Consider the following 11,953-nt stretch of genomic DNA (forward strand, 5'->3'; position numbering starts at 1 on the left):
ATAGAGCAGCATGGAGAGCTGCATCAAACCAGTCTCAGGACTGAAGACCACAACAACAACAACAACAACAACAACCTGATTTGGCCAGCATGAAAGCTATTAGCTATTTTGTCCTGCAATGACAGATTGAATGAAATTATACAGATGGATAGTTACTTCAACTAAGAATGCTAGGTCTGATGGCCATTTTAAATCTTTCAGACAACTTATTTCTTCCCCTTTCATTTCCAGAGGGAGATATTTCCTCACAAATGGCAAAGATAACATCAAGAATATTTCTCTGACTCAGACAACAAACTGTACTGTGGTATGGTATGTCTCCATACTCTGCTACCATGTCTTCCAGGAATCCTTTGAATTGACAATTACTTCCACTGTGATGAAGCACAAAATTCAGCCACTTGCTCACAACTTCAATTACATTACGTTCCACTCTTAGCACACAGTGCCACTTGGTGAATGAAACAATGAATAGTGAAAATGTCTTTGCCAGATCTGTTCTAGAGTTTAAAAGTCAAACAAGAAGTGAATCCTTCATGATGTCCAATCGTTCGAAGCGCACCGTGTTTGATACAGAATGGAGCTTTTCCCAACGCCAGTTCAAAATGTTCACTGTTTCACAAATCTCTTGAAAACTATGAATTCCCCTTGCTGTGTAATCAAGCAGTACCACATCAAAGAGTTCCTCAGTTACATGTAGACACGGTGCACAAATATTGAAAGTTGACCACAGTCGCATATATCTGTGCTTTCATGAAGTGCTAGCGAAAATATAAAAAAGCTCTCTCGGCTTTTATCCTGAGCTTTCTCTCTTAATTCGCTGCAATGTCCAGGATTTGAGAAGACACTGTTTGCTTCAATTGCTTGCAGCTCACATAGAATCATTCTGCAATTGCCGCCATGCATGATTTTACGAGAGGTCCCAGAAAACGACTTGCCACTTATCGCTATAATGTGAGTGGCTTTGTAGCTTGCTTGAATTGCTGCTTCAGTTCAGTTTAGTTTCCTTCACGGTCATTCACCCTGAAAAGTACAAATGTGTTACAGTACATGAACTATGCTGCATATTTCTGTAACTTCAGTCCTAAGAATTCTTTTTAAAACTTAAGTCTCCTGGCATGTCATTCTTAAAACTGACTACTAGCTCTTTGCGTGCTTCGCCTTCTATCTGCTCATAATGTGCTGCATGAAAAAGTGTATAATGACACTGTGTGTTACACTTCTTAGCAAAATTAAATATTTTACTACATACGAGGAACTGCGGACATCCATCCCTCTCAATGAGTAGAAATGTAGCCACCAATTGAGGCACAAGACTTCCATGACTGATGATGGCTGCCTTTGAACATGGATTACTGCAGCTCAATGCAGCCAGGACGCAGTGAGTTCGCTTTCTCCCCCACCACGTGGGTTCATTCACCACAGTGAGAGCTACTCCTCCCTGGGGCACTGTTGGAGTAGCCTGCCCAAGAGGTTAGCAACTCCTCCTAGGTGAATAGACTCACATTCAGCTATTCAGCTTTAGTTTGTTAGACAGCACAGGTCATGAATTAGTCATTTCTGACTAAGTAAATAAATATGATGGATTCTTAAACTCTGAGATAGGAATCTCATTATAACTTTCAGAAATTAATCACTTATTAGAATTTATATTAAACAGCATCATTTGTGGTAATTCAACATATTTTGAGAGTATTATTACTAAAGTAAGGAGATGATGAGGTTCACATTACTGCAGAACTGTCAACATTTTAAAGGTAATTTTTTGATTCTAGAATAATAAGTAATTTTTGCTTCAATATAAAATTGTTGAGGATTTTTTTGTGGCCACTTCTGACATGTTGACTGTTGGTACTCGGCTCAGAAAATTCAGCTGACAGTAGTTCAGCGTTTTTCTGTGTGACATTTCACCAGCATGAGTGGCTAGCGTTGTCAAAGATCCACCCTCCATTATTAGTGGTGGACTAGAGCTCTAGAATGAAACATTGCTGAATAATGTGAATATTTACATACAGTTTTTGATCTGCATGAAAGTAGAATTAAAAAAAACCTAAATGTTATTAAAATGCCTTTAGTTATTAACATTGCTGTTCCTGAAATGATTCATATGTAACAAAATAGTACTATGCTCCATGAGGTTTTGTCCAACAATCATGTTCAGGTGTATCTATGAAATTACATGGTAAATTTTCATAATGGTTTCTAGTCAACATCAAGCAGCAGTCAAGGCACTTGCGTGGTGCCCATGGCAGCCAAGTATCCTTGCGAGTGGTGGTGGCACTGCAGATCGGTGCATAAGATTCTGGAACTGCAGCAATGGGAACTGCTTAAAAACAGTAGACACAAAATCTCAAGTAAGTTCAGTACATATTAGCTATTGTATCATTTTATACATTTGCGTGCAACCATAAAAATGTTGTTTATATGCAATTTGGTGATAATCATGACAAACTAAATTAGTGTTGCTGGTTGATAACATGTTTGTCAAAGTAAAAATGTGTTTCTCGGCACTGTTTCCAGGTCTGTGCATTGCTATGGTCAACAAATTACAGGGAATTTATATCTGGTCATGGATATGCTAACAACCAATTAGTCATATGGAAATACCCATCGATGAACAAGGTTAGTAGCTAACTAGAAAAATGCTAGTTTTATTTTCAGTGTACGAATAATTTGAGATAAGAACAAAAGTTACACAGGGAAGACCCAAATAGAGAACCGGTGTACAAAAGAGGCTGCTTAGTGACTGATAGATTCAGATGATTCACAAATAAGTTCCGGAGAAGATAATATAGTCTATCAAAATGGAAACATGGGATAATGACTTTGTGATCACAAGGCACAATAAGAAAGCTGAGGCTAACAAAACAATGTTGTTTCAGGAAAGGAAGGAGCTACACGCACAGGTTATCAGAACTCAAATAAGAGCAACACTGACTGTAACAGAGGAACTCGTGTTTATTCATAATTTATGTAAAAGCATTGAAGGGAGAAAAGCTTTTCAGCATATTTGAAAACAGATCATTTCCACATTTAGTGCCTGGGTATCAATAGCTGTTAGTACTGAGAATACAAAGTTGAGTATGGATTGCAGTGTGCTGCATTTAAACTCATGGATATGTCACCAGAGTACACTGTTGTTGTTGTTATGGTCTTCAGTCCTGAGACTGGTTTGATGCAGCTCTCCATGCTACTCTATCCTGTGCAAGCTTCTTCATCTCCCAGTACTTACTGCAACCTACATCCTTCTGAATCTGCTTAGTGTGTTCATCTCTTGGTCTCCCTCTGATTTTTACCCTCTACACTGCCATCCAATGCTAAATTTGTGATCCCCTGATGCCTCAGAACATGTCCTACCAACCGGTCCCTTCTTTTTGTCGAGTTGTGCCACAAACTCCTCTTCTCCCTAATTCTATTCAATACCTCCTCATTAGTTATGTGATCTACCCATCTAATCTTCAGCATTCTTCTGTAGCACCACATTTCAAAAGCTTCTATTCTCTTCTTGCCCAAATTATTTATCGTCCATGTTTCACTTCCATACATGGCTACACTGCATACAAATACTTTCAGAAATAACTTCCTGACATTTAAATCTATACTCCATGTTAACAAATTTCTCTTCTTCAGAAACGCTTTCCTTCCCATTGCCAGTCTACATTTTGTATCCTCTCTACTTCGACCATCATCAGCTATTTTGCTCCCCAAATAGCAAAACTCCTTTACTACTTTAAGTGTCTCATTTCCTAATCTAATTCCCGCAGCATCACCCGACTTAATTCGACTACATTCCATTATCCTCGTTTTGCTTTTGTTGATGTTCATCTTATATCCTCCTTTCAAGACACTGTCCATTCCGTTCAACTGCTCTTCCAAGTCCTATGCTGTCTCTGACAGAATTACAATGTCATCAGCGAACCCCAAAGTTTTTATTTCTTCTCCATGGATTTTAATACCTATTCTGAATTTTTCTTTTGTTTCCTTTACTGCTTGCTCAATATACAGATTGAATAACATCGGGGAGAGGCTACAACCCTGCCTCACTCCCTTCCCAACCACTGCTTTCCTTTCATGTCCCTCTAGTCTTATAACTGCCATCTGGTTTCTGTACAAATTGTAAATAGCCTTTCGCTCCCTGTATTTTACCCCTGCCACCTTTAGAATGTGAAAGAGAGTATTCCAGTCAACATTGTCAAAAGCTTTCTATAAGTCTACAAATGCTAGAAACGTATGTTTGCCTTTCCTTAATCTTTCTTCTAAGATGCGTCGTAGGGTCAGTATTGCCTCACGTGTTCCAACATTTCTACGGAATCCAAACTGATCTTCCTCGAGGTCAGCTTCTACCAGTTTTTCCATTCGTCTGTAAAGAATTCGCATTAGTATCTTGCAGCTGTGACTTATTAAACTGATAGTTCGGCAGAATACACTACAGAAAAAAATTGCAGCACCAAAAAATAATGTAGAGTAATGAAATTTTGGGGAATACCTTTGTATAGGTTAAGTATGTAAGTGATTAACATTTCAAGATCACTGATCAATGTAAGAGTGAGACAAAACCATTGCAAATGTTAAATGCTGGTACATTAATAACTGGTGTAACTGCCTGTATGTTGAATGCAAGCATGCAGATGTGCATGTATTGTGTTGTACAGCTCTCAGGAGTCAGTTTGTGGATGGAAATCCATGCCTGTTGCACTTGGTTTCCAACACAGGGACGGATAATGCTGGTTGTGGATGATGCTGGAGTTGCAGTCAGGTGTCCCATCTGTGCTCACTCTGAGGTAGATCTAGTGATGTATCATGCCAAGGCAAATGTCGTGTTATCCTTTAGAAAACACCTGCTGGAATACTGTTAATTGCAGCACATTAGGTCAAATCAATAAATAGATCTACAAATTTACAGTCAGGGTGCACTGGGCAACCATGAGTGCTATCCTTCTCTCAAACAAAATTGCACCTCACATCTTAACTCTGTGTAAATCCAGTGTGTCTAGCATGCAGACGGATTGGTTGCAGGCACTCGACTGGCCTCCTCTTAACCAATGCACTGCCGTCACTGGCACCAAGGCAGAAACAGCTTTCCTCAGAAAACACAACAGAGTTCCGTCGTGCTGTCCATATGGGCTCTCGTTTGACACCACTGAAGTTGCAAAAGGCAATGGTTTGGGGTCATGCATGCTGCAGGATGTCAGACTCAAAGCTGTCCTTGAAGTAACATATTTGTAAGAGTTCATGGTCACTGTGGACCCAACAGCTTTTCAAGTTTCTGCTGCAGATGTAGAATGTTGCACCAGAGCCATATGCTCAACATCATGGTCTTCTCTCTTGGTAGTGTCATAGAGCCATCTGGAACCCTGTTCTTCTTGTGATTGTACATTCTCGTGACCACCATGCCAGCATTCATGTACAGTGGCTGCATTCCTGCCAGGGTTGTTCGCAGTGTCTCAGAAGGAACCTCAAGATTCTTGCAGCACTATTTCACAACCTTGTTCAAACTCAGTGTGTTGATAATATTGTCTTTGGCACCTCAAAGGGATTTTTAACTAACATCAACTCACCATGTCCAAAGATCACAATGCTCATAACCATTACAGAGTGTATTTAAAGCAAACTTGATTTGCAACTTCATAGTGGCTCTATTAGCACCAATCCTATAAGACTAGCCCAAAATTTGAATAGACATCATCCTTCAGATGTAGAAACACGTCTACCAGTTTTCGGTTGTTGTAAAACTCCTCCTTGGTGTTGACACTCCCCCGCCCCCAGTGTATAGCTAAGACTTTTGTAATCGATATCAAAAGTAATAAAAGTTTTCTATACAGGGTCCCTACTAGATAAAAAAAAATTGATATAGATTAAGATTATAGAGCGCATTAATAATTTCTATTATTTGCGCTTTAAAATATCTTACCAAGATGGAATAGACATAAATGTAAGATTCACAAATTCCACACAATTTGTGGTAAAATTAAAACTTCTAAATGTAGTTAAAGAATTGTTGCTAAAATTTTATAAAATAAGATTAGTACAGTTCTTCGGAAATGAAGTGAGACATGGGTACATCAAAAGGTGTTGGGACGCCGTTGACTATATACGATGAGATAAGGAATAATGAAAGTAGTACACATGGTAATTCAATGGTTGAATGTAAATAATCGAAAGGATAAAACTAAAATCTCACCAAATAGTGAGGTGTTGAATGGTCAATAGAAAACTTCTAAGCTCTTGGCGTCCTTCAGAGCTGATGACGTCTGTCCGTCTGTGGCATGTTTATCATACCATTATAAAACATGTGGGTGTGGGACCTGCCTTTTGCACACAGGCAAAGTGGCAAAGAGCAGATCAACCACCCAGTGGTGGAACATTGATACGCATGTGTTCAAATTAAATGGCTGCTTCACAATCTCTAATTTGGAGCCGCCCCCCCCCCCCCCCCCAAAAAAAAAAGACACAAGGGTTTCTGAACTATGTAAATAGGAACTGTGCATATAACACAATCTCTGAACATCAAACCACCTGTCCTTAATTTCCATTAACTCTCCCACCACACACAGCTTGCCACCACCCCAAACCTGATGGAGTGAGGTATAAATAGTTTCAAATGTTACTGTAGCAAGGAATGGCCTAAAACATGCTTGATGATATCTCTGAAAATTGTAAATAGTTAAGTTTCAGTTGATGTCCCAAAGTACAATGCTGGAAAAATCAGTAATAGTGCATAACTACTGTTTTACATGCTGTAATGCTAATTTGAAAGGTTAAACTAATTTGAAGTGGTGAGAGTGAAGTTTTTGACAATTGATACCTCACTTAGTGGCAATAAGACATACGAAGAATTGTATTTCTTCTTTTCCTGTATCATCTTCATTCTAATGAAACACATGATCAGTGTCTCATTGGGCTCTATCCCACCACAGTTTTGGCACTTTTTTAATTCTGTGAGGCAGTAATCATTAATTGAATTCTGAAAGAACAGAAAAAATGGACCTTTGAATTTACATATAAAGTAAAACATTTTGGTTGCATTAAAGAACTTGTGTTCTGTTTCATTATATTGATGGTTGGGGGGTAGCGTTGCTCACGTCCGTAGGTTTAACCTTAAAATACCCTACACGTGCCTCCTGGGTGGTGCTAATTGAGCAACAGTGATTACAGGCAGCCAGACTATCCGTAGGATCTCCTGGCAGTGACATATCAACTAAATAGCAGAAACAGTTCTTTTCATAGCTCATTAACAAGAAACATTGGACCAAATATCAGACTCCTTCAACTGAATATCAAAAGCATTAGCAGGGCAAAGTGTGACTACCTGTCAAAATTTTTGCTGGACAACAATATCGATGTCGTCGCCATTCAAGAAACTCGTATTTCCAGCGAAGAAATATTCCGAAGCAGAGGTCGAATTCCTGGATATTCTGCACTTGGTGTAACTTACCACGAGGTGTATGGAATTGCTACGTATGTCCGTAACAACATAAACGAAGCTTCACTGATTTCTGTAAGTGTGGAGGCAGATACACATACAGTTGTTATACAATTGCACGGCATTACTATTACAAGAACATCCTGCAATTTACATAGGAGACTTCAATAGTCACCACGAACTTTGGAAGTACTCTCAAAATGATGAAAATGGGAGCATGCTTGCAGAATGGATCGAAGAGAATAATCTTAATCTAGTGTTTGATGCCAAAGATCAAGGCACTTTCAGGTCAGCTGCTTGGGACAAGGATTCAAATCCTGACTTATGCTTTGTTAGCTGCAACGAAACTGGCTTTCCCATCAGCACCACAAGGAAAGTGATAGATGCCTTTCCTCACAGCCAACACAGACCTGTAATAATACAAATTGGCTGCACTGTTCCTGTCATACGATCAACTCCGCATGCTCGATGGAATTTCCAGAAAGCTGACTGGATGAAGTTTTCAACGGAACTGGATAAGACCATTCGATGGATACCTCCATCACATAATAACTATCAATGCTTCATTGGTGCAGTAACAGCAACAGCTAAAAAGTGTATGCCAAGAGGATACCGAAAAGAATATGTTCCAGGATGGAATGATGAAAGTGAAACACTGTACCAACACTTCTTGCAAAGTGGTGACCCAGAGATAGCTACGGAACTATTGTCCAGCTTGGACATGTCTCGGAGGCAGAAATGGGCAGAAACAGTCAAAACTATGGACTTGACCCACTCGAGCAGGAAAGCATGGAGTCTTCTGAGAAAACTGGGAGGAAGTGCACCAGCATGCAGAAAAAATTCCAAAGTAACACCAGACCAAATTGCTTCCCACATCATTACTACCTCAAGAGTACCTCCTGACAAGAAACATAAAAGACATATCAGACAACAGTTTAGTGACCTGTAAAAGAAGGCATCTCCCTCATCTGAGTATACCCATCCCTTCACAGTTTCAGACATTGACTCTGGACTGAAGGACCTCAAACCTCTTAAGGCACCTGGATTCGATGCTATCCATCCAGAATTCCTGATCCATATGGGAGGAAAAGCTAAGAAATGGCTGGCAGAATTCTTCACTGACATCCTGCTGACTGGTCAACTTCCATCGGAGTTTAAAAAGGCAAAGATAATATCTGTTCTGAAACATGGCAAACCCAGCAACAAGGTAGAAAACTATCGCCCCATTTCCCTATTCAGCTGCTGCTACAAGCTTTTTGAAAGGCTAATATATATAACAGAATAAGTAGTGCTATCGTAGAGAACGTTCTAGTTGATCAGGCAGGCTTCAGACCAGGGCGTAGCTGCTGCGACCAATTATTGTCTCTCACATCCTTCATAGTCAGGATACCAAATGAAGCAGAAAACATCTGTGGCATTTGTTGATCTGACTGCCGCCTTAGATACTGTGTGGAGGGAAGGCCTTGTTTACAAATTTCTCCACATCATACCCTGCAGAACAATGGCTCGACTGATTAACAGCATGCTAAGTGATCGGAAGTTCCAGGTAATCACTGGAACCAACATAAGTAAGGAGAGGAAGCTGAACAACGGATTGCCTCAAGGATCAGTTCTCTCACTCTTACTGTTCAACCTATATCTATCTGATCTACCTGAGACTTCGTCCAGAAAATACTGCTATGCTGATGACCTGGCTCTAGCTGTAAAACACCAGGAAATGAAGACAACAGAAGAGATTCTAGCCAATGACCTGTCTGCATTAGATAATTACTTCAAAATCTGGAGACTCCAACTGAGTGCGAGTAAAACAGAAGTGTGTTGCTTCCATCTAAATAACCAGTTGGCGAATGTAAAACTGGAAGTAAGTTTCAGAGGCAGAATTCTTCGTCATAATTGGAACCCAAAATATCTTGGTGTCATCCTGGATCGTACACTATGCTTCAAACAACACCTTCTTAACTTAGCTCAAAAGCTGAGGACTCGAAACAACATCCTCCATAAGCTATGTGGAACTACCTGGGGATCTTCAACAACCATCCTGCGATCTTCAGCTCTGGGCTTGGTGTACTCAAGTGCTGAGTATTGTGCATCTGTTTGGATGAACAGTCATCATACAAGGCTTGTTGATACCCAGCTGAATACAACAACGCGCATAATATCTGGCGCAATCAGATCTACTCCAGTTTATTGGCTTCCACTGTTAACTGGTATAATGCCTCCTGATCTACGCAGATGTACTGCCCTTATGAGAGAATTCCACAAGATCTCCAGGAATTCTAACTTACCTGTGCATAGCGACCTGCCACTTTTAAATCGCAAGAGACTGAAATCACGCCATCCAACTCTGTGCGATGCTGCTGACATGTTTGCTAAAAATTTCAAACCTCTTGAAGAATGGAAAGGTCGGTGGGAAGCAGTGACAGATGTGCACCTGCATAACATCTTCTCAGGTGCTAAACTTCCAAGTGTATTCGACTTACCACACAAGACCTGGTCTACTCTCAACAGAATCCGTACTGGCCATGTGCGATGCAGGAATGCTCTCTTTAAGTGGAAGAAGCTGCCTGATCCAGCTTGTGACTGCGGGGCTCCATACCAGACTGTTCACCACATTGTCAGTGAATGCAGGATTCGAGCCTATCACGGCGCCAAAGAGGACTTCCTGCTAGCAACTCCAGATGCAGTGCGCTGGATTGAAGGACTGGATATTCAGTTGTAAAGACAAACTTAAGTTTCTTGTGTGTCAATATGTACATATGTATAGGTAATTTAATTTCATGATATGTCTGTATTGGCCATTTGCTAAATAATAAATATTGATGGGTACTCGCATGGTCCACTGGGTTTTGCTCGATGCGACACACATTATCATGCAATTAGTAGATAAATATGCTTGTTGCGCATTACAGAATTTCTATTACTCTTAGGTTAAGTCACATGAGCCACGTGATAACTGATTTCTGCTGAGTAAATGAGACTATTATGTAGAAATTTGCAGTTATTTTACAAAAATTTTATTTTCAAAATTTCAAAGAAGTGGTCCTTCTGGTTTGTAAAAAGTTGTTCCTTTGTTATTGCAGTGTGTTCATATTTAAGTTTGCTCTCACACCCAGTGAGTAAAAAGACCACAATAAATTCCCAAACATTAACTGTATGTTTCCCTTCCATAATTTTTCGGCAGATTGAGCTTAATTACTTTATTTGGATAAAGTAGCTGTAAATACTCACAAAAGATATGACCTGTATGCACCAACAAATTGATGCATAGTTGACAATATGACATCTGACTGGTTATTGAGTGGTGTAATGTCCTACCATCAAAGATCTGTTTATGACTTAGAAACTTTGATATTAATGGCTTAGAAACTTTGATATTAAAAGACAAAAGTAAGAACCTTATAATAAATGTCTTCAATAGACACATGTGGTGATTAAATTGATCATGGTATTGCAGTGGTACCATGGTTTGTTGGGATAATTTAGTATCTTGGATATCACTACTTTACAGAGCTTTTATCTCTGTGTCACTGTTTGTTATTTTAAATATTAGAAAGCAAATCATAATTTCTGGAATTTGTACAACGCTTAAGACTACAATGTTAAAAACCACTGTAGTGATATATTTAAATAACTTTTGATTTATTGTTTTTTGCTATTTCCAGATTGCAGAGCTCACTGGACATACTGCAAGAGTTTTGCATCTTGCCTTGTCTCCTGATGGCAGTACTGTTCTGTCAGCTGGAGCAGATGAAACATTAAGGTTGTGGAAGTGCTTTACTCCAGACCCTGCAAAGAAGACTGAACCAGTGGAAACAAAAAGTGTTCCTAATATGATGCGTGGAATTCGTTAATTGTTGTGTCATTGGCATATTACTAAGTCAAAAGACTGATGTCGTAGTGATTTGTGTAATGTGAAGGTATCCTGTATGATCTGTATCTAAAAACCTAATAGGAGCAAATATTCTTACATACTAAGTACACAGTGAGAAATGAAACAATGCTTTCTGGGAAAGTATTTCTTCCCTTTGCTGACCCTTTCTCAGGAACTGTCTGTGTTTACTGCCACAGAAAAACATGACTGACTATATTGCTTTTACAATAATATAAAACAAATGTATATAATTAGTGATTAGATGTCTTTATAACAATATTTATCCCACTAAGGGTTGTATACTCGTTTATCACATGTAAAAATTTCTGCATGTTTATGCTGTGAATATTATTAGACTTTTTATTGTAAAAGTAAATATTTTCCATATAAAAGTACTTTTTTTTATAAAAACAAAGGCCTGCCCCCCCCCCCCCCCCCTCTCTCTCTCTCTCTCTCTCTCTCTCTCTCTCTCTCTCTCTCTCTCTCTCTCTCGCATATGTGGTACTTTAGGTACAGTGTGGCTACTCTATGATCATTATGGGTGACATAAAACAGACATGACAAGTATTACGTTAAGAAGCAACAGCAATAGCTTTCAGAGTGGTAGACAGTCTGAAGCAGAAACAGTTGCTCACCCATGCCAGAATGTGAGGCTTGGC

General features: G+C 39.4%; 1 protein-coding gene across 2 annotated transcripts in view; it reads left to right on the plus strand.

Moving 5' to 3' along the window:
• Nucleotides 1–11,656, plus strand: part of LOC126234684 (cell division cycle protein 20 homolog) — an 81,031-nt gene extending 69,375 nt beyond the window's left edge. The window contains exons 10-12 of one of the 2 annotated variants that reach the window (XM_049943423.1): nt 2,207–2,354; nt 2,521–2,622; nt 11,086–11,655. In XM_049943423.1, coding sequence (XP_049799380.1) covers nt 2,207–2,354; nt 2,521–2,622; nt 11,086–11,274 — 439 coding nt within the window. In that variant the 3' untranslated portion in view covers nt 11,275–11,655. Of the gene's footprint in view, nt 1–2,206; nt 2,355–2,520; nt 2,623–11,085 lie in introns of both variants that reach the window. The other variant, XM_049943422.1, reaches the window with a different exon arrangement.
• The last annotated feature ends 297 nt before the right edge of the window (nt 11,657–11,953 follow it).

This window comes from Schistocerca nitens, chromosome 2, assembly GCF_023898315.1.
Source record: "Schistocerca nitens isolate TAMUIC-IGC-003100 chromosome 2, iqSchNite1.1, whole genome shotgun sequence".
Lineage (NCBI taxonomy): Eukaryota > Metazoa > Arthropoda > Insecta > Orthoptera > Acrididae > Schistocerca > Schistocerca nitens.